We start from the raw sequence: 27999 nt of genomic DNA on the forward strand, positions 1-27999 counted from the left end.
CTGCTTAACAGGGCTCCGTTTTGCTCACACCTCACTGCCCTCCTAGGGAACCACTGCCCAAATCAGGGGGTGAAGCGACGGGAGGGGGAGGCTCAGGCTTTGGTTTTTTCCTCCCAATCTACAGAGCAAACAGGACGATGTGACATGCTAACAAATGTGCTTTATTGTACATTTTCCACAGTCATTAAGGATTTTGATGAACTGAAGAATTTTGTTGAACATTGAGGATTTTTTTGAACTTGATCAAAGTTCCACATTCAACTGGTTTTAGCAGTTTCAGTTCAACCCCCACAAGTCCCCACCTACCATGCAACCCTGGGATAATGTCCCGCAGCAGTCGCTGTGGCTGGTGAGCATCGCCCTGTCAGCTCTCCCACCCAGCCCTGGGGTTTATCAGCAGCACAGGAGCAGGGGGGGATGCGTGGGACCCCTAACCCTGGGCCAGTCTGCCTTGCTAGCTCCACCAGTTTCCATCATCAGAGAAATCTGTCCCAGCACAGGGATCCAGTCACTCACCATCTCTAAACCAAGAATCATATCCTTCATCTTTCAATCTTTTAAATTAAATATTTTAGATTCTTACAGAAAATTTTAAAAATCAGATAAAATGGTGATTAAAATCACAGTCAATTTGCAATGCTTTCATTGAAAGTACTCAAGCAATCTGATTTTAAAAGATGTTAAGAATCAAAGCCTATTTTTCTGAAATGTCTATAAAATTACAGTGCAACTTGTCCATTGACCTGTGACTCAGTGGTTCACTCATGAGTGAGTCAACCTCACAAACCTAAGACTGGCCACATTCACCAACAGTGAAACACCACTGATGTCCAAAGTTACGTCAGAAATTAATTTGGTCCCAAACCCCCACCTGTGTACTCAGTGCAAAGAACCAGGCAGCAATTACTGTCTCAGGTTTTCAAAACACTGAATGTGTTTGGAAAGAAACTGTTGCCTTCCTGTTTCCAAAGCTTGGAGTAATGCACCAAGTCCTAGCAACACGTGTCCTGAATCATGCCTTCACACACAAACCTGAAGAAAGAGTCTTCATCCTCCACGAGAGAATTACTCACAAGATGGTAACGAGACCCCATCCCTCACATCCTGCTAGAAGCACACAGCCACACCACCTTCCCCCTGGCCAGATTCTGATACACTCACTCACATCAGGCTGGATTTAAATAATCCAGTTGCCTCCACCCTGTTCCCAGAGGTACTCTCCAAAACAAGGCAGGGTATCAGAAGCTAGAGCAGCAAAGCTCGCTAGATTTCATGGGGGGAGAGGCATTTACCCAAAGGTGCTCCACACTTACAGGGTTGTCCAGTTAAAAACCACCTACGACAGATGGACTCTGGGAGAGTCTGATTTGTACCTGTGGAAGGTGGGGAAAGATCTCCAGAGAAAATAACAAATGGATGTTGTGACACTGACCAGTATTTCTAAAAATAAAATTAAACCAGAGGGTCCCACACAGTGTGAGCAGCCACGTGGCTTTCCTCCTGTGTGTACTCTGACAATTCCAGTGCCCAAGTCCTAAGTGAGTGAGTCCTTCCCCAGGGGTGACTTTGTTCATATTTTATTTAGTGCACTTAAAGTGACATTTTCTACAGCTGTCAAGAGTGAGGTGGCATTTTCTGCATGGATGTTGGCCCATGCAGGGAAGGTCCCCAGCTGAAAGATGCTCTTGGCCCATGTGTTCATAGCCAAGCTAAGAAGCAGAACTCCCATAAGATTCATGAGCAACCCAGTTCTTGCCTACAAAAGAAATACAAAGACAACTGTTGAGTTTAGACTGGACATCCACAGCATGTGAAGCATGAAGCTATTGGAATATAAACATTATAAAAATGGAAGGCTTAATTGCCGTTAATATTAGCAACATCTTAAGTCACAAAGGCCATTCTGCAGATGCTTACCAAGCTTTGATCCATCAAAAATATTAACATCTGTTTAGCTTCTGTTCCTGCTTCAGGAATGTGAGCAGGAACTGGGACTGAGCCTAATTTTACTCATAAGCTTTATTTCACTGAGCTGGGGAACTTTTCCTGCATCCAGAAACCTATGAAAGTTGAGCTGCTGACATTAGCAGAAACAGGAGCAGTGTCTGGGAGATGCTGAACACATTCAAGACCCTCTTTGTCACCATTTGGAGACAATTTGGTGGCTCCAAATTTCACAGGGACAGACTTCATACAGGCTGCTTCCATATCCCTGTGCCTTCAAACACTGTTAAGAACAGTATCAGACTTCTGTCTTTTCACTTTGCTACATATTGAACTAATAACAAAGCAAAAAATTCCTTTTTTAAATACTCCACTCAGGCTGACTGTTTTCAGCATTTTCCATATCTAAAAGAACTTACCATATCCTTGACCATCAAGTGTCCAGAAGAAAATGCAATTGAGTTAGGAGGTGTTGAGACTGGCAGCATGAACGCATAGGAGCATCCTATAGTTCCTGGTATCATTAAATAGAGGGGATTTACCTTCAGACGAATGGCCTTGAAAAACAGAAGGGAAGAGAAATTGCACCTTGGGGATTAGGAGTCATAAGAAGATATATCAAAGAATGCAAACAGCTAGTGCACCATGCAGAACCCTATCCCACACTCTGTGATAAATAATCACGTATCTCAACAACAACATCTGAAGGAATATTATCTTTCAGTGCCCATGTTACACTACAGGCATTTGCTTTGTTGCTCCCAAGGATTCCAAAGTGCCTGAAGCCCAGGAGCAGGAGAACCACACAGTGCCCGTCCCAACACAGACACAACACAGACCTGCCCATCCAAGGGGCAGGGCGAGGAGGGGAGCAGAGGAGCAGCCAGTCTTGCCATGGGACTACCTTACCAGCTCTGCCAAGACAGGCAGAAAGATGATAATAGTGGCTGTGTTGCTGGCAAACTCCGTGAATAAGGCAATGACAATCGTGATGAGGATGACAGCCACGGGCGGTGGTACACCCTCCAAGGGATGCAGCCGGCCTCCTATCCAGACAGACAAACCGGACTCCTGCAGACGGGGAGAGCAAACAAGCTGGAGAGCAGTGTTCCTGTGTCTCTGCAGGTGAACTGATCCTCTCCTAGAACTACACATTACATATGACCTTCACCAACCCACACAAGTACCTATGGGCAGTGTCCTGAGGGTATTTAACAGCAAGCAGCTTGAAAACAGTTGCAAGATCTCTTAACCTCCTTAATTATCTGCTGTGCGTTGTTGTCACTTGGAGTTGAGAAACATGTCCTTCAAGTGTTATGACTCCAAAGATGCAAATTGGCCAGAGCCAAATGAGAACCCCAAGTGACACCCTTATAAAATCCAACTCTGTTGTGCAGGATGACTGCAATGTTGCATCTGCGGCGAGCCTCACCTCACAGCCCTTTGCCATGGCAAATCCTCCTCCAAGCAACAAGATGATGTTCCAGGGCACTGTCTCTTGGGCCTTCCTCCAAGTCAGCAAGGGCTGTGTCTCAGTGTTTGGTGCTAAATGAAGAGAAAACCCCCATGTCAAACACACACCCAAAGAGGAACACATCAGTCATCACCTGACAGAGTATCATGAGCTGAAGCTCACTAACCATGAGTTGCTGATAAAATATACATATGGAGTGTCTTAAGCTAAACAATTAAAAGATAATTTTAGAAATTCTAGCACTTAAAGTTTTCTTTGAGGCTTTCTTGAGGGAACATTTAATATCAGGTTAATTTTTTCTCTGTAACAGACATAAACACTGTCTTCAACTCAACAGAGTCCATGGAAGGAAGACACTTTCTACCATTTGAATTATGAAGATGTTATTAATTCTTCACTTGCCATTCAACAGCTGGTAAGTTTTATAGCAAAGAGCTCATCAACACTAAAGGCCATTTCTTAATACATGACGAAGTGAGCTCTGTCATATGGAAGGATGCACTAATGGGACTGTGATTTTCTGTTGAACAAGAGCACACATCTTTATCTAGAGGAGGCTTGATTAAACATCTTCCTGCATATGGACAACACAACAAATGTGTATGACTCAGAGCAGCCTGTATTTTGTTCCCATAGATGCCAGGCAGTGCTGCACCATCCATGAAGGGTCTTCATCAGCTGCATCTCCATATTAAGACCATCTCTTATTCCAAGTGGCTTATGAATTAAAAATTTTACCTCACTGCTACTCAAGAGGACAGACCCAAGACCTCAAAAGACTCCCGGTAGCAAAACCTGCTGGAGATTTTGGGCTTTAGGAGTTTAAATTCTAATCATTCTAGGAACTGAGGAAGGGCCCCTATTTCTGAGTATGGACAATTCACCCAGCTCTGCCCTGTCAGAGGTTCATGCTCTTCCCTGCGGGACAGGAGCTGTTTGGGAGTCAGCAATCAAACCTCTGTTTCACAATCATGTCTGCTATGGTCAATCAACACCAATTTCAGCTTGCTTCAACCCACCATGGCATCATCTCTGACAGCTACATGAGCAACTGAGTCATTCCTGCAATCAGCAGCAGGGCAGTGACTGCTAAACCTCTTCTGACACTTCAGAAAAAAAGCCTCTGTAGGATCAAATCGGACCTTCAAGCGACGCTGCTCCAGATGGCCAGTGCAGCTGCTGTGGGCTGGTGCAGGTCCAAGGGATAGTCTTGGCTCTTGCTCCATGCCTGCCCTGCCAGAACACAGGCAAGGGCTGAGTCCCTGCCCAGAGGGGTCTCCTACTCACCTTTCAAGTCAAACCACCACCTGAAGGAAGGTTTTTGTGAAGGGAAGAAGAACAGTATAATCACAATGGTGATTCCTGTAACTGCATCTGAGATAAACCTGTCCAAAAGCAGCAGAAACACGTGTAAGAAGCACAAGCCTGTAGAATTACAAAGTTTATGAGAACAGGGATTTACCAAAGAAGATTATAAGTTTCCATCAGGTCTGAACAACACTTGTTGTTCACAGTTCTTTTTAATTCCCTGTCGAGCTACATTTCTACGACGGGCTGTGAACCTCCTAGAAAAGTTGCCCTACATATGTAAAAAACAAGATCTAATCCCCACCACACTGATGCTCTGGTTGTTCTGACTGCAGAGTCAGGGTCAGTCCATGAGGGGTTGTGAGGACAAGTTTCCTCAGCTCATTACAGGGAAGAAGAGGGGCAGAGACCAGAACATCTTATTTATATGAGCTCTTTGCAAAATACTCAGACTCTAAAGTGAAAGGCAGGGTCCATCCAGAAAAGAATTCAATATTTCACTGTAAATGTACCTATAAACAGTGTTTGCAACATTAAAACCCTAGGGATGGCCTCAGATGCCAACTTCCCACTGGGCTTCATGTACCTCCTCCAGGAGACAGAAACAATAAAGTTGGCTCTGCTACTTGAAGTGCAGTTTATTCCAGGAAACCTGAGTAATAGTGTTAAGCAATCCAATCAGAAACCCAGGAATGTCAAAGAGTTGGAAATGTTATTGAAAAATGTGACAGTGGAATGAAAATAAAATCTTACCCTGGTGCAAACAAGCTTGCCCAACCTGGAATGAATTTGGGATCCCTGGAAAAAAGCATGATCGCAAACATGCAGAAGAAGAAGAAAATTGCCTGTTCTGCAAACCTAAAATGAAAAGAAACGCAGTTAAAATGCTGAAGTCCTAAAGGGGTGGATCAAAGCTAGCTCAAGTATTGAGCTCAGGCTGCAGCAGCTTGGGTGAGAAGCTAGGCTGGTTTTCTAAAAATTACAGTGAAAGATTGGGCTAGATTGTAAATCTATTTGCAAATATTTGCCAGCAATTATCTCTTACTGGAAGACATTAAGGAGAGGCAAGATGGGCATCAGGAATGCTCAGATGTTACAACAGGTGTACGCAAGGTTAACCCTCTGGCTGGGGCAGAGAAGAGCCAAGCAGCTTCTCATGGTCATGCCTCTTACCACTGCCCTCTGAGATGTCCCTAAGACACGTCAGCTAGGGATGGTTTCACTCCAGTTCAAGTGATGTAAAAAGATGGCTGAGATTCAAATCATATAAGAGACAGCAGGAACAAACTTTTACAAGGTCAAAACCTTAACAGTATCCCTTAGACATATGACAAACAGCAGGGTAAAATGGCAATGTTCACTAAGTATCTAGTGGAGTCAAGAGTTAACCAAGACAATACCTCAAAACACTGTTTAAAATCTCTCCAAGCACAGGGAAGGGCATTTAAACCACTGGGAAGAGGCCATTTGCACTGATTTTAAGTTATGGGGTTGCTAATCAAATTGGTAGAGCACAGCTTAATGGACTTTCTCACTCCTAGACCTCAAAGGGGGACTTTGATTCTTTCAGAGACATTTTGCAGGCTGCTCGATAATGTACTGAATGGAACATATAAACCAATTTCTTTCACTTACAGCACAGGCACAGACAATTGTCTTTGAAGAACCACTCCATTTTCCACACAACAGCAATAATTACAATGTCGATAGCATGACACAAACATCACTGAATCTTCACAGCATTGCCATGAATATGAAAATATTACTTTACAGATGGAAAAACACAAACCATTGAAGGTTAAGACCTACAGTTTCAAAAACCTTCACTAGCCCTGGTTGCCCAGAATATCGGTGGCTGGTTGGACACACCTAGGGTTTGATTTCTAGAGATACTGAACTTCTCCAGCTTCACTCTTTTCTGGCATTTCTCATAAGTATAAAATTCATGTTTCTTTCTGCTGGTTCCTTTCTCCAAAATATGATCCCCATCACTGCAATTTGCACCAAGCTTTTACCAGAAGACAAGGCCTTTGAGGAACTACAATAAGAAGCTAAAAGTCTCTTGTTCTTTCTTCACCTGACTAATACAGTTGAAGGAGATAGTCAGAAAACAAAAATGTATTCCATGGCATGGATCTGACTTCTTTCCATATGCTTTCTTTGAGCAGCTATTAAGATTTCTTAAGGTATATCCACAGTCCACATGATTCATATCTGTCATATGATTCACCAGCCTTCTCAGCAAATGCTTCCTGCTTTGCAGAACAAGTATGCGCAAACCTTCAAAAGTCAGCCTGTGTTGGTTAGTACATAACGCACACAGGATTGTTTTTGTCCCTGGAGTAGAAAAATTACAAACAGTAATTAAACAACCCAGCATGAATTCACTATATAATATCAACTTTGTTCTTGAGAAGATTTGGGTACAAGCTGCTATTTGCAATTATTCATGTTAGTAAAGGTGAAGAAACTGGAGCATTCAAAAAGCAAACTTCAGCAGGTTACGAACACGCTGAGTGCAAAGATATATTTCACTTTCTTCTAAAAAACTGCGTTTCCCCCAGTCCTCCACTCTTAAGACAGGACATTTCCAAACCCGCTTGATTTCTTTTTCATTTCAGTCCCACCTTTATGACTTACTTTGTCGGACCCAGTTTCTGATAGTCCTCCTTTATCACTTCTCTGGCTCGGGCTTCTGCATCCACTCTTATATTTGACTTCTTTGTTCTCCAGCCCCTGCCAAGAACACAGTTACATTTTTACATGTCTCTAACATAGCTGACATATAGTAAATGCTGCATATACATGACTTGGGGTACTTCTCCAGTGCCTGCTCTGCAAGTTTCAAAGAGCTGAGCATCTCTGGCAGCTCTGTTTGCATTCTCTTCAGATTATGAAGACTAATGAGGAAGGTCTCTGGTGCAGATAAAGGCAATAAGGCCCTATTTTATATATTCTTTCTCTATGCATTCATACAAAGGAGACCCTGCAGAGGTTAGGAAGTTTCCTCTCATTTATATTCTGAACTGCTTCCTCCAGCACGGGCTGTGATTGTCAAAAGTAAGTCCCAACACTGCAGGATTTCCACATCTCTAGCAGTTACCTACTTGGGCAGAAGAACTTGGAAGAGGGTAACAAAGAAAATTAATCTGTCCGTTCACTTCTCAAGTCACTTGCAATTTCCTGGGTGATCCCAGAATGCTGCTGAGGATCAGCAAAAATGTGAGGCATTTCTAACTGGCCAGGAATGTTAATGTGCTCCTGGCTAAGACTCTTAGCCCAGCCATGCTGACTGCACACACTGTTTGGTCCTTTGTAGTATGTGCATACAAATGACATATTCATATCTCACACTCCATCTCCCATCACATCCCATGATGTTGAAACTCACTTCTAACCCTGCCCGTGGCCTTGATTAAACCTACAGACCCAACTTTCTGCATCAGATGCATCCATCTGGCCCCGTGGTGCCTGCGCTTCCTTAATTCATTCACTGTTTCAGAGGGGTATCATGGCTGGGTCTTCTATATGGATGAACAGTTGATCCTTCAGAAGTTCCTGAACCTCAAATATACCTGACCCTTTAACTTTTTTTTTTTTTTTTTTTTGGGGGGGGGGTGGGGGGGTGTTATTAACAGCAGTTTCAGCTCAGCCAGCCCACAGCTAAGCCTTTTAATGTCTTTTGGATGCAGCGAAGCTGACCTGCGATTGCAGCGATGTCCATCTGCCTGTACTGTGCTGCAGACACCAAGGACGTGCCCACACCGAAAGCCCAGCCACTACCCCCGAGCTGTTACAGTCAAAGCAGCCCACCAGAGTCCTGCAGAACCTCAGCTGTACTTGTGCAGCTTTGCAATGTCTCTTCCAAGACACCTCACCACTGGGGAATACTGGTATCTGCACTGGCCCAGCTATCCCAATAAAGCTGGGCTTTGTGCTGACAGAGATGAGCCAAACAAAACAAAAAGCATCACGTTCTCTGAGCACAAGAGCAGTTCTGCATTTCACCAGGGGCTTTGGCCAGCACAGCTACCTCTTCCCTCACCTGATTGTCCGGGGCCATGCTGGCAGGATGCCGGGGCTGTTCCCCAACTCTCCCCAAAGGGCCGGGGAATTCAGGGCCCACGTCGCATGAGGCTGGGACACATGATGCAGAGCAGCACAGGCCTGGGTGGCTGCAACCCAGCAGAGTATCCCAGAGCAGCACGCAGAGCCTCCCATGAAGCCCCACGAGCAATTTAAGGACCGGCGGTTTGGCATTTTCTGGACTGAAACTTTCCCATTGATTTTTTCCCGTCTTTGAGACAATGTAAATATTTGGACACCTGTTCTCTTTTTCCCCCCTTCTTCTATTTGCATTTTTAACTCAAAATAACAATTAAAGACTTTTCTAAATATTAGAAATTCTGTATGGTCCCTGGAGGAAGCAGGACTGTGAGTTTGTTACTGTCACATACGAGAGTGTGCAGGGTAAAAAAGGGCTCCAGATGAACCAGCATGGCAATGCTGCAACCATTTTAAGTAGTGTACACTAGAGGTTGCATGTATCTAGCAAAGATTTACTGGAAAAACATGTTATTCTCAGTTACAGATTAACACATTGTTGTAAAATTAAGCCCTGTTGTGAAGTAATCTGTTCCAAACCAAAGTTTCTGCTCCAGGAACAAATCCTGGCTCTTTTATGCCTTAGGAGATTTTTGCTACTAATTCCAAAGTTTGATTCTGCTTTCCCTTCTGTCAATGAAAATCTGCCACTGGCCTTTACAGGCCCAGGTCAGGCAGTAAAGCAATCTTTAAAAATTGTATGTTTAACTGAATGAATATATAATACATACTCTGTACACATATGTAATTGTTAGATAAAGTACATGTAGCTATGAGGTATCTTTAAAACCTTCCTGTTGCGTATCAGCTTATTAAAAATAGATGACTTTTTATAGCATGAGCATCCTGAAGTTAGTTATGAAATCCCCCACTGTCCAGATGATCCTGGGTGTTATCAGTAGATTCAGTATGAGAATTGTGATGAACATATATTTCACAATGCTGGTAAAACCAGACTACGTATACGTATAGTAAGCATAAACATACCTCAGGTTAATTCCTCCATACAGGATGGAGATCCATAGCCATCCCAGGAGAAGAAAAATCAGCATTAAAGGAAATGCAAACATAAACCAAGAACCAAAGTTCACCACATCACATTCTGGAAAATAACTAAGCAAACGGGAAAAATCAAGTTAATGAAAGAAGGGAAACAACCCTTCAATTTAAGGGTAAACAAACATCTGAAATCAGCAGCAAAACATCCTACAAACTTGCCCATGTGCATTTAAAAACTATTTCTCTGTGTGCATAAGCAGTTATCTGGGCACCAAGAGATTTGGGGAGCATTGTGTTGGGACAACCCCTCCAGGCCACCCTGCCACCCACAGCTCACCCAGCCCAGCTGTGCAAGCCTGCAAGGGAAGATCTGAAAATCTCTCTCCAGACGGGCTGATGCTCACATACTGATGCTCCTGAGCACCCAGGATTAAACCCTGCTACAATAACTGCTGAAGAGCCTGAATGTGAACCTCATAGGGATGCTGTACATGCCTAGGAGAGACTGAACATCCTACTTGTAGAGGCCAGCAAAGAAACACCTGTGTACACTTAGGATGGTACATATCTCTGTTCCTATGCACATAGCAGGCATCTTCTATGACTAAGAAAGCAGGCCTGAAGTAGTGGGTTCCTTATTTTCCTTTCTACCATAAAGTTGTATATGTAACTGTTCTCAAAACTCTACACGGCCTGTTTCATCAAAACAGTTACCATATTAATTGTAAGCATGTAGTCAAGCCCCATTAAATTCAATGGGATTAAGAGCATCAGTAAGGGGAAGCACACAGGCACCAGCTTGGCTGACAGCCCGGCAGGCTATGCTGGAAACCTGCTTATTACAGCTAAGGCTGTTGCAAGCACTCTCTGCTTGCAACTGCTCACAAAATCTCCCAAAATGTTCTGGAAGGGCATACATTTTTCAAACAAGTTCTCAGCACAGAAGGAAATTTCCCATAGGGATGGAGAACACGTCTGTTTTCCAGGATTTACAGGGTTCTCCAGGATGGCCTCCCATACCTCTTCAGCTGACCCAGAAGGATGAGGTTTGGTGCAGTTCCTGTCAGTGTTGCTGTACCTCCAATGCTGGCTGCGTATGGGATTGAGATGAGGAAACCTTTCCATATATTTGTTTTGTATTCCTCCTCCTTCTTTAAGTCTGAGAGCACATCGCTGGTAACCTCCTTCTCCTCCGTCAGATCTTTGCTTTAAAATAGTCCAAAAGAGAATCCGGTGAAAGCCCTGGTTTAAATACAGTGCAACCACTTCAGAGCCTTGACAGAAGGAAAATTCCCAGTTTTTAGAAATCCAAGCTAACGCTGTCCTCAAGGGCACCTAAGCAGCTCAGAGCAGCAGAGGGGTCTGCTCAGTGAACTGCCACGTGGGACCAGCAGCCTTACAGAGGGCAGAGCACCCTCGGCACCCATCTGTAGGAGCTGAGGGTGCACGTGCCTTGCCCAGCCACTCAGCAACTTGTAATACTTAGCATAAAGTCCACAGGACTGCTAAATGGAAAAAAAAAAAAAAAAACAAAAAAACAAAACAAAAAAAAAAAACCAAAAACGATAGCACTGAGAGGAAAGAAACATCTGTTCCTGATAAGATGCCTCCTTCCCATCATTGTTAACAAAGTAGGACCATCACCAGTAAACCCTGGTGGGTTTTACATCACTGCCTTCACATGTTTGCTGTTCCTGAGAAAACCAAGGCACAATTCCCCAGGAGGAGACACCTCTGGCTAATATTTCAGAGTGGCTGGAAAATCTCTGCAATTATTTGGACATGCAGAGGGACACTGGACACACAGAAGAGGGTTTCTATCATCAGGCTGCTAGTGATTGGGATGTTTGGTATAATCAAAACATTTCAGTGATTGAATTTCAAATTCCTAAAACTTGGTCTAGCTCAGGGGATAATTTTCTCTCTCAACTTTCTAATACAAACTTTATAGTTAACTTACTCCTCAGTACTTGCCAGAAACTGCATCTCAGTTGGTACAGTGTAAAGTTTATTCTGCTGTAAAGATGCTGAAAAAGAAAGATTAGGACTTTAAAACAGTTCAAAGCATCTAGAAAATTCTCCTTGAACCAAACAGAGGAATTGAGGAAACAACTGCCATTTACAGAGAAGGGCCTGTGCAAAGGAAGGGTGAGCTCATGCCACAGGGAGGGGGTTAGGAGTGGGAATGAACGAGCCCGTCTCCTCCTGCCACCACTCTGGTCCCACCGCAGCACACAGCTTCTCCTCCAACACCCAGAGGTGCTTGGTCCTTTTACTGCTGCAACTGGTTGGACTCTGGGATCCTCTAACGTGACCAGGAGCTTTAGGCTGTACCTTATCAAGTCATGGGTTTGGGGTGGGGTTTTTTTGGGGGGTAACCATAGCTCATGCTTGTGAAGAAAAACTGTTGGGCCTGATGTATCTGTAAGGCATGTTCTCCAAGGGACAGCAGGAGCACTCCCTGCTGCAGAGCTCTGTTCCCAAGGGATAAGAATTTTACCCCCTGCAGACACCTAGTGTAAAGTCACTGTAAAGCTGTAATTAATTCACTCTTTAAAGATGAGAGTGGGGCACACTTGGGGATTAGGCTTCATACCAGGTCCTCTGAAATCCACCCCAACAGCAAGGACCATTCCCAAGCCCATCATCCCCTCCATAAATGACAGACCCTGCAGGCTGAGAGACTGGTCCTCAACACAAGTTTAGGGCCACCCCAAGGGGAAGTCTGTTGAATACCCAATTCCCAGGGACCCTCCTGCATATTTCACACAGGCTCTGCCTCACTGCCCTGCTTATCACCATGCAGGGAACAGGAGCAGGACAGGAGCGCTTGGGGAAAGGGTCTATATTGACCAGAATGACCAGTGTTGTGTTTGGCAGTAAACTGCGAGGTGCACACCACTCTACAACACACATTCAAGTAGGAGAAATCAAAAGACAGAAATGCAATACAATCACTCTTTTTTACCAGATCTCACACCAACGCTTGAGGCATTTGTATCTCTGGCTCCTGGCTTGACTTCCTGAGGTTGGGAGTAGAGCTGTGCCATTAAACCCCATTTTCCATAGTCCTCCTCGGGATTGGAGCACCTGCGAGTTTTATTCACCTTCAGCTCAGGTGGCCCTTCCCCGTCACCACTGGCACTGCTGCCTTTCCTAGGGTTCTTTGTATGTTTTGTGTTCCAGAGGCCTGTGTTCCTGCACCTCCCTGGGGTCTGCAGACCACTGTGTGCAGAGCCCATTTCCTGTCATTGCCACCCCATCAGGCCCCAAATTTCCTTGCCCCCCTCCTCAGGCCAAACCACGATCCTCTTCTGCCCGTATATGCGCTGGAGACCAAAAGCAGTGCACGGAGAGGGGCCAGTGGTCAAAGTCTCTGGACTCACTCACGTGTGCGCTGAAGACATGGAGCTCATTCCAGCTCAGTGAACCAAGGAGTTTTGCAAAGTCATGTTTTACACATTGCTAATTTACTGAATTGGAGTTAATTGGCTTTGACACACACATGCTGAGCTTTCATCCCAATGATGACATGATGGAGGGATGTAATTAGAAGGACGAACATTAATTTGCGGCTCACTGTTGATCCCCCAACACATTTAGCCCAAGGCCTCTTACCACTGCCATCCCACTCAAGCCTAGTGCTGGCTCTGCAAAGAGACATATTTCATTCCACCTCTTAACATTTTTCAAATTTTTTCCTTTCTAAGCCCAAACTCTCATCCCATCTCGCCAGGACCATCTGTGAGTTATCTCACAAGGAAGGTTTGCAATAGGCAACCATGCAAAGGAAAGCCAGAGCTACTGTAGAGCAAACTTTTCCTACGAAACTTGTAAAAAAGAAGTTGAAAATTGTTGCAGGTCCATAAGTCAGAAGGGGCCAAAGACACCTGAGGTAGGACCTGGCTGTAGACAGGTACAGGAGAAGGATTCAGTGGCCATTTCACCCAAATACCTCATAGACCTTAGAGGCAGAAAGGCTTGTCCTAGCTAAGTTTGGCTTTAATGACAGTTTTATTGTTAAAAAGTCTAAAAGGAGTATTTTCACCCACCGAGGTGTGTAGGCAGCGGCTCTGGGGCTGCACCCTGCCAGCACGGGCTGGGGTTAGGCAGCCAAACCAGGCAGAAGTGCCCAAAAATGCACATTTCTCACATGGCCCCATAGAGACATCATTTCAAGGTCTGCAACCCAGTGAAACACCTCAAGCACTGACTGCAGTTTATCTTGAATTTGCAGAAGTTACCTTAATGCAGGAAAAAAAGGATGGAAATATTTTCTCATGATTTTTACTGGAGATACGGAAGTGCTCAGAGAAATTAAATATTGTAAATGATGGGTTAGTGGGCAGAGAGCAGAAGAGATGGTCAGGCTCCCTAGCACAGCGGTTTCCAGCTTGTCACATACCTATCACATTGTTTGGGTTTAAGGCTGGAGATGTCAGATGGAGTTGCAGGGAATCTGTAACCCACCTCCAAAAGCAAAGTTCTGGAAGTCAAAAAAACCCTGCTTTGATCAACCAGAACCAGATGGGACTTGAGCCACCAATGCTCATCTAACTGCATCAGTAGCCAATAGCATCAAAATGAACAAAACACTACACCAGATTTTAGCTATCAGTGACACAAGCATGCAAATATTTACTGATCTATAACATGCTGCCCACATGGTTGAGCATGGACATAAGTGACTGCAACCTTGAGGTTCTCTTGTCAGCAAAAATGTGTGACCAACTCTGATCAGAGACATCACTTTAATTCTAGTACTGTGTGTGTAAGCCAAAGCTTCACAAAACTGGGTTCATTCACTTGTTGAGATTTCTTCAGAAAATCAAATGCTTTTACATGGTATATATTCTTTAACATATTTTTAATTTTCTTTTAGTCACCCAAGTATTTTTTAGCCTTCTGGACACTACTAGTGTTATTAAAGCACACCCAAGCAGATTTGCAAACTGACCTTATCATATGCCACTGTACAAGTTTGCTTCCAAATACAGTCCCCTTTGCAAATAAATCTGCCTGTATTTTCTAGTACACAGACTATAGTCAGTTGGACTATAAAAATGAGTATACCTTTTTCTGAAAAACTAACTGCAACAACTCTATCAGAGATGTGCAACCAGCCCTGACTGCAGATGACACTCAATCGACAGGAACCCGCTGCAGAAAGCTCACCTGCACGTCTCCCCTCCTAGCTGTAACATCAGATTCATCCCTTTTGACTGACTTCAGGTTTAGGGCTTCCTTCAAGGGACTCAGTTTTTCTCATCCATTCAGAAAGATTACAGAAAAGGATGAGTCTATTTTAGGATACAAAAGTTCAAATAAAAAGTCTACCAGAAAACCTGCATTTTGATGTATGTTTTACAGATGCTTCTCCTTTGCTCGTATTTACTTTTATATGTCTCTACCTCAAAAGAAAAATACATCATCACACCATCACATGATATTTGCAAAGCATCACTTTATTCATCCTTCTACTTGCACGCCTCTCCCTTTGTCTTTTCTGGCTTCTCTCCTCACTGTAAGCACTGTGAGCCAAGGATGTTAATTTTGTGCTTGCCAATGCTAGGACAATGGGGTCTTGATTTTATGTGTTCCCAAACTCTACTGTATTTACAGTCACAACTACACAGTCAAATAATTTCAAAGGATGGAGTCAAGAAGGTTAAAGGCAGAATGACAAAACACAATGCTTCTACAGAATAAGAAATTATAGCAAGAAGGTCAGTGGGGTTGATTTTAATAGATGTGAATGGTCAAAAATTCATCAAGCAAATGTGATAAAGCAACCTGGAGTGCAAATATCTCACAACTGCTAGACATTAATGATGAGTGATTAATTATATCTTTATTAGAGTATGCACATGTTTGAGTCTTCTTCTGGGTACTCATTTTTCTGCATTAGGACTCACTGGAAACCAAAAAGCCATTACATTGAAATCACAGGGGCAGAAGAATTACTAATTAGTGCAAGAAAGAGAAGCTGTGACTACTGCTCCAACTATCAGTAATAGCTGCAAAGGGGACTTCATTATTTCTTTCTGTTTTGCTGTTTCTCATCACTGTCTGCCAGAAGCCCAAACCCCTGGTAAATGACTTGTGAAGAGAGGGCTGGAGGAAGACCCTACCTGACTGCATACCCCCGGCCCAGCCTGTCCATGACCTGCTCAGGAACAACACTGAGCAGTACCATCAAGGTGAGAAATCACAAAGCACTTTATAAATAGGTGTTTAACCTGTTAGCCCTCCCTTCACCCTCCCTTTCTCATACAGCTCAGGTTCCAGTTTCATGGGAGAAGAGCAAAACCCAGAGGAGAACCCACCTGTCCTCAAGCACATGGCAGCCCTGTGGGCTGCCATGGAGGGGCCATTGCTCTTGCCCTGCTCTTGCTGCCTGGCCGGTCCCTTGCCTGTCCCTGCAGCAATGCAGCATCACGTAGCACTCTAGAGCCCTCCCTGGCTCTGGCTGTCCCCACAGCAAGGCATCCCTACAAATCCCATCACCACCTGCCCACAGAGCTGGACTGTCACTTCTGCCAGCAGCAGGTTTATGGAGCAGGTTTCCAGACAACACATAAGCATTGCCTGCTGCACGCCATGAGGAAGGGGCAGGATAAAAGGGAGTTTTATGCCAATGCTCTTCCGTCGTGGCAATAAAGTCTGTATTAAAATGAGACCAGCACTGAGATCAGGTTGCAGCTAAGAAACCTGGTACTTGTGCCAGTGAAGTCAATAAAATGGGGCATTTTTGACAGCAGCAAGGTAAAACTCAGCTGGCTTATACTACTGCCCTGTCTCAATTACCTTGGTTTTCTTCATTTTCCCTGTTCATATCCTTAGATGTGTCTTTCTCCCCAAAGAGGCTTTTTAAAATTGCATTTGCAATTGGAAGCATCATAGCAGTGGAGGCAGTATTACTTAACCACATGGACAGGAAAGACGTTGTCAACATCATCCCTAAAATTAGTCTGCAAAAGAAAAAAAAGGAAAAGCTGAATTTCTTCAGTTTGGCAAGTTCTCTGATATATCATAGCTATAAGAAGAAAAGCTCATGGGCAGGGATAACAAAACTAATACGAAGAAGGACTTCTGTGACTATGCTGTAACTGGATGGAGCACAATTATGGGGCTGAACCAAACGATTCTCCTCGTGCTCCAGTGGCCTCTGCACAAAGGCAAACAGCTGAATAAACTCAACAAGCTGGGAAAAAGGGGTGTGAACAGTCCCCTGGTATGGGAGACACTCACATCACAGCCCACCACAGCAGAGCCACTTCCCGAGCTCCTGCAGCTCACGTCCCCCATGGAGATCCCCCTGCTCCCCTAGTCACCTGGCTGGCTGGACTCCCACCAACATGAGGACTCTGAGTGCGATCCTGCGGTGTAAATTCCACTCCTCAATGGCTGAGGCCATGATTAAACCACTGAGGAAGAGGAAGTTGGTGTCTAAAAAATACTGTGGGCAAACTTTGTTAGATGGAAGGATCCCCAGGAAGGGAAAGAGGACAATGGGCAGCAGAGCTGTCACAGCCAAGGGCAGCGCCTCCGTGCACCAATACAGGGCCATCAGCAGGATCACATAGAGACATCTTCCTTCCTGCAAAAGGAGGAGAGAGGAAAACTAAGACATGTGGCATTACAGAGACATCTTTTCACTTGGAGACACTGGACAAACAAAATGCACCAACTGCTCCTTCAGGGATACAGTATTTCTTCCAAAGCATTTCCAACAAATGCAACATCTTTCCCCCTACATTGTGGACGGGCTCAGGACTGACACTGATCCTCTGAGAACACAGCAAAATCCAAACCCTCCTCCACTGTCTGAGTTTCCTATGTGCTGCATCAACCGAGGAAGCTCTGGAGAGTAGGAACTGCCTCTCCATGTTGAATTAGGGTGCTAAACCTCAGCAGGCACTGCTGCTAACATCCTTAGGTGTCCCAATATCTGGTCCTGCTACACTTAATATGTTTGTGCTTTCTCTTCAACTTCCACTGACCATGCTTTGCATGTATATGGAAGCTTTGAGAAGGATGTATCGAAGCCCCACATTTGCAACAGGAGCCACAGAGAAAGGTTTCTTATCCTGGATCAGAGTCTCCCAAAAGATTTGTGAGAAACCATTCCACAGCAACCCACCCCAGTCCCTACGGAAATCAGTAAATCAAGTGCCCTGGTGTCATGCCACTTCCTAAGGGCAGGGAGCTCGCCCATGACCAGCATCAGTCCAGCCTCCGCCAAGGCTGGCAGAAACCCAGTGCCCCTGCACCATGGTGTGAATTCATTCATCCACCCAGAAGGCACAAACTAGACCAAAGCCATTTGTCATGACAGCCACGGCCGAAATAACAAGCGACAGAAAGAAGTCAGGAGAACGGCTCCAAGCCCAGGAGGGGAGAGCCCTGGGGGGGCAGGGGGGAGCCCAGCGCGGAGCTGTGCTCGGTCACGGCAGGGTTGAACAGAGATATTGTCAGGAACCACAGGGCAGAGTGCCCACAGCACTATAAATAACAGCTGAGAGTCATTTGGAAGCCACATAGCTATTTATTTTACCACTCTTTTCCAGCTTGTTGAACAGGTTGGATTGTTACTCAAAGGCACCTCTGTCCCTCCTCTTGGACCTTCCTCCCCGGCACCCGGGGCTGGGCTTCCTGGGGCTTTTGGGAGGGAGATGATGGCTCTGCTCCCTGGCATGGCCAGGTCGGGAACAGCGCAGGCTGGGAACTGTGCGGAGCTGTGTTTTGGGGTTAATGTGGCCTCAGCTGCAGCATCTGAGCATTCAGCAAGACAGCAGTGCAGAGCCACAACTTGCCCGGCCACCTGCAAAAAATTCACTGCAGGCCTTAGCTGAATGTGGTCATCCCCAAGCTCCTAGAGCAGACACCAGCCCAATAACTCACCCACACACTGAGGATAAAAAATAACCATGGTTATTGAGAAAGCCAAAGAGCAGAATCTATCCTGACATCCAGTTGGGTGCATAAATCCAAGTGAACTGAAACCAATATGGATTTATTGTCCAATACATCTGTAGTGAATGTTTGGAAAGTGGCAAGAATGACAGAGTTTCTGATTTGCTTTTAGCACTCAAGCTTTGCATTTCACAAGCAGTTCTCCTAGTAAAGCTCCAGTGCTTCAGTGCACCTGGACACACGAATACCGCCTAACGGAGAGCAATTTGCTTTGATTGTTTTTTAATACATTCATCCCAGCAGAGCCAACGTGTCATGTGAAGTTCCCAAGATCTGGAATTAAAGACCACTTCCAGTCCTAATTTTAGATCCCAGTAAAATGACATATGAGATAGTGCGAAGTAAAACCTTTATGTTCCCAGCTCAGCCCTGGCACCTGGCAGCTTCCATGAGCTCCCCGTGGCTTTACTTCCTCCAAACCAGCAGGAGCAGAGCAACAAACCTGGAAGTGCTAAATTTTGCAAAACTAAAGAATGATGTTTTAAAATGTTTGCACACTAGATTCGTGATTTCATTCCCATGGCAACTGATTTCTCTTTACTCTGGTTCTTTTTATAAACTGAAGAAATAGCTTTGCTCTCATTAAGCCCTTTTCCATTTGATCTCTAAAGGCTGTATAAATTGTTTTTTCTCCCACTGGCAGAATATTCTTCAATTTTCTGCAAGGAAAGATGCACCAAAGTCAACTTCCAAATAAAGCCACTTTATCTCTTACGGGGTAGAGCAACTGAAAATATTTAACAATGCCTTGATATAAAAGCATACCAGTGAAGGCTTTAATTGACTTGATGAAATAGATGAAGTACAATTTAGAAAACTAATTATAAGATGTATTTATTCTCTGGTATATGGAAAATGCTCTGGAAAACACTGCAGTGAAACGTAGCATAAATCTAATAACTAAGCTTCATTGCAAGACCAAAAGCCAAGGGGTAAAACCAAAACAGGACAGAAAGAACTGCTATATGGAGGGTTTTCCTAACATTTTGAAACCTATATGGATCAACAGCAAGCCACTTGAAAAAGAAAGCTGTAGTATTGTTTATCCAATTTCTTCTACCCCAACAGAAGACAAATTGCATCTATATTAAACAAGTTTTCCACTTAAGATAGCACCATCATTGAACAAAAAAGGAACAAGACCACTTCAGAATAATTTTGGAGGAAGCACTCCCAGAATAAAAAAAAATTAAAACCATTAATAAAATTGAACCAAACTCTATATAAAATTGAAAGGTTTTTGGTTCCAAGATATCTTGCAAATGTTAATTAATTAATTAATGCTCCCAGTGCCCAGCAAGTTTGGTTAGTATGGAAACAATAAATGCTAAAAAATGTCAGAAGAATGGTCTTCTAGCAAAGGGCCATGGCTGCCCAGGGATGGACTGGGCTGCATCCACTGTTGTGTGTGGTGCCACCACCCCCACATGATCTTTATCCTTCGATCCCTCTGCTGTGTCACTGTCAGACTCCTTCTTCTTCTCTCACCTCCCCACAGCTTTGCTTTTATTTTTTTCAAAATAAGTCTATCAAAGTTCAGGGGTAAAGTGGTACCACATTCAAACTTTAAAATGGGTCTCGTGATTGGGTTAATTTTATAACCATTTAATGATTTCCAGGGAAGTGCTCGGTGGCTATGGACTGCAGCAGCTCTCCTTTCTGTTGCTCAAGAGCCTTGGGAACAACCTCTGCCCCTCCAGACACAGATCCTGTCTTCACTGCACTGAAAACACCGGTGATTTTCCATGCTGGGGGACCTGCTCAGATACAGCAGAGGATGCCAAGCCGTTGGGTAGTCTCCCATGGGCAGGAGAGCTAGAGAGAGCACTAAGTCTCCTGGAAGGGCAGATGAGGTGCCCCTGGGAACGGGGGTGCTGGCAGGGAATGCGGGTCAGATAAGGCGAACTGGCCCTCCCAGGCATGCATGAGCCATCAGTCCCCACTGCCAGCCTGGAAGGGGACGTCAGGAACTTCAGCTGGACCTTGTTCTCCACAAGCCCCAGGCAGCTCCTGGGCACCTCAGTGTCACCTGCCCAGTGCCCACTGCCTCCTCACCAGACAGACCCAGCACTCAAAGAAGCCCTACCCTGGCACTGCCAAGCTCCGTTTTTTCTCCATCAACCTTTGCACATTACATGATCATCATGGCCTCATCACCCCCACACCAGGTCCCCCATCACCCTTCTGCCCTATGACCGGGAAAACTAGGGGCATAGAGGGGACAGGGCTCCTCCAGGACCTCAATCCCAATACCAAGAGATATTCTGGCTGAACTGGAGCTTTGCAAGCCCTTTTATCCTACTGCTATCACAAAGGAACATCCTATCTGCAATACTCAGAACTACTCAGTACAAAAAAGTACCAGTGGCTTTTAGCATCTCGCTCACAAACTGTTTTCACTTTGCAGCTCTGACTGTGCTAGTGGCTACCTCGCTCACACTGCCTGCTCTCCAGTGGGATGGATATGTGAATGATTTCTACTAAATCCAGCTCTGGCAAACATTATGTAATCTGGACATAAACCAAGCCCTGTTACTAGCCTCCCTGCCAGCAGAGTTGTTTTCCTCTGCTGGGTATTTGTAGAGTGGCTAGAAAGGGTCCAGTAACACAGGGGCACAAGCTCTAAGACCTTCAAGGAAGATATTTTGCTCTGGAGTTATGCTAAAAAGACATAAAGCTTATTAAATGCTTTTATTCAAACTTCTTCAAGTATTTTGCAGTTGGTTAGAAAAACAGAATCATTTTCTCTATTTTACAAACAGGACAGCTGAAGCTCAGAGAAAGTCAGCAAATTGACCAAGATCACATAGAAAAATAATGACAAAAATGAAATGGGCATCTTAGAGAAAAATCTTCCCCGGCTCAGAGGTCTAAGGCTCACACCTCTTCGAGGCAGCCATAGATCCTACATCTTCAAACATTCATGGACTGTGAAGCTAAAACACAGTGTAATGATTTGATACCCTGTGTAAGATTAACAGGGCGCCCCTTTGAATCTTCATTTCAGCATCAGGGTTTGGGTTTGGTTTTAGGACAGATCCACCACATCTGATTAGAAAAAAAGAAACATTTTCAATGATGGTGAACCCACCACAAGTTTAGTAAGCTGCTCCTATGATTAACTAACCTGCCTGTTAAAATCATGTTGTGATAATTGGAATCTGCCAGCTTCACCCCTCTGCATCTTCTTATATGCTCCTCCTTTATGTCTTAGCCTAGGCTGCCCTTATCCAAACTCCACTTGTGGTGGATGTGCCTTCAAGGTAGCAATCAAGTTACTCCTTGCCTTTTTATTCTTTGAAAGAAATAGGTTGAACTCCCACAGCCTTTCATCACATGGCCTGTTTTTCAGTCCTTTACTCATCTGGAGATTTCTCCAATTTGTCAAAGCCATTTCCGAGCTGTGGAAGCCAGACTGGAAGGACGTTCTGGTGAAAGCCACAACCTCAGCAAATAGCCTGGGAAATCCCCACAGCTTCCGTGGAACTTTCACATGTCCATACACACAACTATCACCTCTTGGCTGTGGGTAGCCAGTCTGGGAGCCATGTTCAACTAATTGCATGTTGTCATCTCAAGACCTTTTTTGGAATCTGCTTCCCAAGAGGGACTCCAGATCACCCTGACCTGCAGCCAGCAGTCCTGGTGATCTCCATCATTATTGGTTCACAAAGATCCTCAGGCAGCTCTTATAAAATTCTTGCACAGAAGTTGTCTAAACCTGTAGATTTTAAAGTAGCCAGGGTTGGATGCAAGTATTTTAATTTCCTTTTAGTTACGGTCACAATAAAAACATTGCATTAAGAGCCAACTTCTTCTGATAGAGGATTGTACTACAAGCACTCTCCTGAGTACAGAACAAAAATGCTTCACTGAATAGGGCTTTTCTGCATTGTCCATCTGGCAGAATACCATGGGTCACATTCCTTTTGTGCCACACACCTGAAATGCTGCTCATCACCCTCAATACCCTGCCCAGGGATTTCTTCCTCAATTCTTTCACATCCCTTTTCATGTTCTCTATGGTTCTTAGCTTACAGTTAATACTGACTCTTCTCAACTTCCCTTTTCCCCCTAGTATGGCTGCTTTCACTTCCTCTCTTGTGACAGTCTGCTCTTCAGGAGGCTTGCCCCCTTGCCAGATTGCAGCTCACAGTGCATGTGGTAAAAGGTACTCACCCTACTTCCAGTTATCACCCCTCTTTCCTCACTGAAGCTCTTCCTCTCATCTCTTTTAACTGACCATTGCTTCCAGTTTTGTGCAACTGGCTTTTCTCATCACCAAGCACATTCATGGACTTCATGCATGAAATGCATAACCAGGCTGCAATCACTCGTTTCACCTGCCAGGCTGCTCTCCTGACTGCTACCTCTTTGCCTGCCCGTGTTCCTGCTGTGCTCTCTTGCCCAGGATTCAGCTCCCCACCAACTCCCAGGACACTCCACTCCCAGCCCACCACCCCATTCACCTACATTGGCATCACCCCCTTTCCCCACAATGCCTTTGTTCATGTTCTTTGCTTTGCTTTCAAGTGCAAGCAATGTCATTTTTCTTCTGGAAGTTCTTACAGTCTCCTTGTTCTAATCAGGAGGACTCATTACGTCCAAGTTAATTTTAAATTGCTCTATGGCCACTGAGGAAGTCAAGTCTGTTTTCTGAAGGCATTGGGCCCTATTTGCCTGCTCAGAGCTCCTTTTAGCAGATTTGGCTGCCTCAGCTGTTACCAAGCCAAGAGGCTGTAGACATTGAGTTCATTAGAAGCTGTTGGAACAAGCTCTTTGCACAGCTCATTAAAAGTGCCCCCCATGCCCCTTCCAGCAGAACAGTTCCTCCAGCCCCTCCTGCCCTGCCTGAGCTCTTTGCAATCATTCACAGCCTCCGCGCAGGGGGGTCGCAGCATTTCCACTCACGGGACAAATATTCAGCCATTTCAGCAGCAACCAGAGCGGGAAGCAACACAGACCCTTGTCCCGAGAACTGGTTCTCGGGAAGCAGCTCCACACAGAGCATTTCTTCTGCTGTTTTATGTGACCAACACAAGACCGTCTTCCAGCCACAGTTTGACAAGCACACTTGAAGTCTCAGCAAACTCACCCACAAAACAGAAATTTTATTTCTCTATTTAAGAGAAAGGAAATTGCAGATAAACCCACTTATTCAAGTCTCCCTCCCAGTGATTGCAACCTACAAAGGGCATCAAATAAAAACAAGGGCTATCAATGCAACGTCAGCACCAGTGCCAGCCCTGACATTGTCCCTCAGTGAAGGGACTCACACAGAGATCTGGAGAACAACCACTGCAGGGTGACAGCTGAGAGCTTTAATAGCAGCTTGCAGGTATGGATGCTGGAGTTCATCAGCAACAAGCAAGGCCAGACTTGATGGATGATTTTTCTCACAGGATTTTGTCTCCAGGGAGATGTCATCTAGGTGTAGATTTTACTGGAAAATCCACTGCACCCAGACCACAGGGTGTCACTCAGAAGTACACACTAATTCAAGAAGTTACATTCTATTTGTGGTTCTCTGTTATATCAGCTTTAGGTCATGATTTCTTGGTCTCCAGATCCAAGTGAAATGCTGCCCTTGAAGCCAAAGCTCAGGTGGCTTTTTACAGCTCAAATCCCTTGGGAGATAAAATTGCCGAGCATCCCAGTGGGGAGAAGGTAAATGGTGACATGAAGTGGGATTTTAGCATCCCTAGAGCAGCAAAGTACTGCAGAGGTGCCTGTAAGACACCTTCTCACAAAGGAAGCCTCACCCTGAGACTAGCAAGGATGGAGCCTCACTGCTTCTCACCTCCTGACAGTTTTATTACATACTGCGAGGCAGCACACCAACCATCCCAGGAGAAGTATGGGGTTCTCCAGCCCATCCAACTCTCCCATGCTCCAGATGTGCAAGTACTCAGTAGTATCAAGGTTGTTACCACAACTACACCATACCCAAGAGCTCCTCCTACCCCAGCGTGCTTCTCACGGGTGCCCTGCCTGGGACAGCATCCCAGTAACACCAGTAGCAGCCCAGTCTTCTGAATTCCTTCTGAGGTGGAGCTTGCGGAACACCTGCAGCAGCTCTTGCTACCTGGCTGCCCAGGAGAGTGTGAGGTTGGACTTGCATCCCATGTTAGGATAAACCATTTGACCCAAGCAGTGCAGCTGAGGGCACGCATTTTCCATCACACAACAGGATAACTTCCAAACTTTACCAGCTCAGATCCCTTGCCTGCTGAGCCCTCGACTGTTCCCCTCTCTTGGTGTTTTTAAATCATAGTTAAAAGCGTAACCTGCTCCTTTCCTTTTCTGCAGCCCCCCCGTGAGCAGCTCAAGCAAGCCCCAGACGTCAGAACATAATCCCTTGTTGATGCAACAGCAAGTTTCATTTCTTGCTGAACAAGGGAGAGAATTCAGTGTTGAAAATGTAGATGAATCACTGACCCCTGAACACAAATAGATAAAATTTTGTATGGTAGCTCACAGCTACAGGTTCACACTTATGCTAAACTCAGGAAGAACTTGGTGAAGCGGCAGTCAGGCTTGCTTGAAACATTGCATTCGTTAATAGTCACACGAGCATCCAAGTTCTGACAGCAACCAATGCAGGTACCAGCCAGTCTCACTGCTACCAACTGTTAACGCATTTGCACCCGTGGAAAATGAAGAGCAGATTGCTAAGGCGAGTGGGCAGACCAGTCAGCTCTGCCAAGGCCTCTCCTTCCCTGCCCGTAGCTGCCCCGCTTTTTCTTCACCCTCTCAGCTGCAACACTTCCACTTCCCCACCACCAGCTTCTCTTTAATAAAACAGCGCTGATCAGACTGGACTGTGCATGAGGTCCCCCATGGACCGCACCCAGGAGCATGCTACCAGCACACTGCAAGAGTCGAATGGGTATGAACAGTGCCATTACATCAGCAGAGACTTTTTTCTTCTGTACATGTGGAGAAATCCCTTTCCTGAAAACCCAAATCTTTGCACAGCCTGTGTAACACTATACACTTCTACCAGTACACAGAGCATCTAGATCGAGGGCCTTCCTGCAGCGCAGTGCCTGATTCATCTGTGATTTATTCTCACCATTAACCACTGTGCAGTTCAGGCACAAGCTTGCACAGAGCGTACAGTGCATCTCCTCACCCTCTAACCATATCTCACAATTTCACAAGTGCCAAAGTCTAATAAGATACTATTAAATATAATTGAAGTCACACGTTCAGTACTGTAAATGAATGTACAAATATATTATCTACTTATGAATCTGTAAAGGAATTAAGCACCTGTTGTGCTATGTGCTTTCTGCTCTTTGAGGCAGACATTTAGTATATTCCTGTTAAGCACTCACCCAATAACGCAAAATAGAAAAAAGGGAGATTAAATCCAAAGGATTTTCTTTTTTAACTCATTGTATCTCTAAATAAAGCAATGGTCATTCTATTTTCTCTTTTTTTTTTTTTTAATTTAGAAGATTTCTTTGCTATCTGAAACATAAAGATTTCACCCAACAAGCACTATACAGGCAGAAGTAAATGCCACCTTCGTGTCCTCACAGCATCTCTATCATTCTATAACCACCAGGTACAAACATCACATTTTCTGATGTAAACAAAGTAATTCTCAAATGGATCTGAGTCAGAACATAAGAGTGAAATCCTGCCCACAATGAGCTCAATGGCACAACATTTCTCAGTGACTTCACTGTCCTGTGGATTTCCACTCACGGGTCGGACCTCCAGGTGCATGAGAGCTACATACATGGGAGAGCTGCAGAAACCCTCCAGTCTCCAAAACTTTGCCACAGATTGCTTTATGTGCAGCCTAACACATGTGCCAAAGCCCAAATCTTACCAGAAGACCAGTTTTTCCATGTCTGCAGAACACCACAAATATCTTACCCGCAAAGCCTTTTCAGACACGGCACCAAAGGTTCCCCCAAGAACCACCCGCAGTGGCGCAGGCGGCACCCGCGGCTCCCCGGCACTGCCCAGCCCAGCAGCACGGACCCCGCTGCACGGCCACCTCCAGCCCCGCAGCGTCCCTCTCCCCCTGCCCACACTGCTACCAGGGACAATCCCCACAGCGAAGGGGACAGGACAATCAGGCAGCCTCGGAGCCCAGGCACTCCCTTCCACCCCAGCTCTACGAACACCTGGCTGGGTGATGCTGGCCGTGGACCTGCTTTACCTCAGTTTCCCCAGCTCTCCTTTGAGCATGACTGATGAAAACTACAATAATGCAGCTAGGTATCAGCAAGGAGTTCTAGTTAGTGCCACTTAGTTCCAGCTGATTCTGAGCCACAGGTTCCTTACAACTCCTCATGTCTATAGAAGCACATAAACACAGTTTGAGCGATCGATCCCTTCGTGCTCCTAACGAGTTAAGATGACCCCAGGACGCTCCCTCCCTTCGCACTCGCAGGTGGCTGCAGAAGGGTGAGGAGCTGTGGCACACCGCAGCCGGCAGCCCCCTCCCTCCAGGAGACCCTGGCTGGTAGCAAGGTGACCCTCACGAGGGCCAAATACTGCAGGGGCCGGGGCAAGAGGTGAGCAGCGAGGTGGGACAGAGCACCAAGGCTGTGTCCCCGGGCTGTGTCCCCGGGCTGTGTTCCCAGGGCTGTGCCCCACAATTCACACCCCAGACTAACGCTGCGCCATACCCTTGGCCCATGCCCTGAGTCAGCGTCCCCAGTCTGTGCTCCCGGTCCCTGGCCCCACTTGGTGCCCCTCAGTTGGTGTCCCCTCGCTGCTGCCCCCAGTTACTTGGTGTCCCCTCGCTGGTGTCCCCGTTAGTTGGTGGACCCTCGCTGGTGTCCCCTTACTGGTGTCCCCGTTAGTTGGTGGACCCTCGCTGCTGCCCCCCAGCCTGTGTCTCTGCCTGCAGCCCCCCCATCCGCATCCCTGCTCAGTGCACCCCAGGCAGTGTGCCCTGCTCCGTGCTCCCCCCGCCATCCCCGCGGGTGTCCCCAATCTACAACCGCGGGGGGCAGCCCCGAGCCGCCGCGCCTGCCCTCCGCTCCACGGCCGGTGGTCTCCATCCGCGCCGCGCCCTCCGCCGGGGCCGGGGGGTGTGGGGGGTGGGTGCGGGTACCTTGGGGGGCAGGCTGAGCAGCACGGGCACCAGCGCCAGCGGCGCGCACAGCAGCACCACGAACCGCCGGACGCTCCACGCCTTCTTCACCAGCGCGCCCACCGCCGCCATC

At 45.8% G+C, this 27999-nt stretch overlaps 1 protein-coding gene across 2 annotated transcripts; it reads right to left on the bottom strand.

Annotated features, from left to right (window-relative positions):
• Positions 1-126: 126 nt before the first annotated feature.
• Positions 127-27998, bottom strand: SLC13A3 (solute carrier family 13 member 3). 2 transcript variants are annotated; one of them, XM_074920119.1, is made up of 13 exons: positions 27888-27998; positions 17164-17429; positions 16637-16800; positions 11790-11856; positions 10850-11035; positions 9818-9943; positions 7367-7462; positions 5480-5584; positions 4706-4803; positions 3377-3489; positions 2854-3015; positions 2364-2501; positions 127-1756 (listed from the first exon to the last, which is right to left on the bottom strand). In XM_074920119.1, the coding sequence occupies exons 1-13, from the start codon at positions 27996-27998 to the stop codon at positions 1571-1573; spliced, it is 1818 nt and encodes a 605-aa protein (XP_074776220.1). In that variant the 3' UTR covers positions 127-1570. The 2 variants fall into 2 exon arrangements, with proteins under 2 accessions (XP_074776220.1, XP_074776222.1); XM_074920121.1 differs by lacking the exon at positions 11790-11856 and having other exon boundaries at positions 10850-11030.
• Position 27999: the final 1 nt, after the last annotated feature.

This window comes from Athene noctua, chromosome 16, assembly GCF_965140245.1.
Source record: "Athene noctua chromosome 16, bAthNoc1.hap1.1, whole genome shotgun sequence".
Taxonomy (NCBI): Eukaryota; Metazoa; Chordata; class Aves; order Strigiformes; family Strigidae; genus Athene; species Athene noctua.

Bases quoted from the DNA above. Each gene is read 5' to 3' on its own strand.
- SLC13A3 (XM_074920119.1), bottom strand. From the start codon at position 27,998: ATGGCGGCGGTGGGCGCGCTGGTGAAGAAGGCGTGGAGCGTCCGGCGG. The intron at 3,490-4,705 runs GTGAGTAGGAGA...CTCTTCATTTAG, and splicing joins GTGGTGGTTTGACTTGAAAG to CACCAAACACTGAGACACAG. The intron at 2,502-2,853 runs GTAAGGTAGTCC...CTGTTTTTCAAG, and splicing joins TGCCTGTCTTGGCAGAGCTG to GCCATTCGTCTGAAGGTAAA.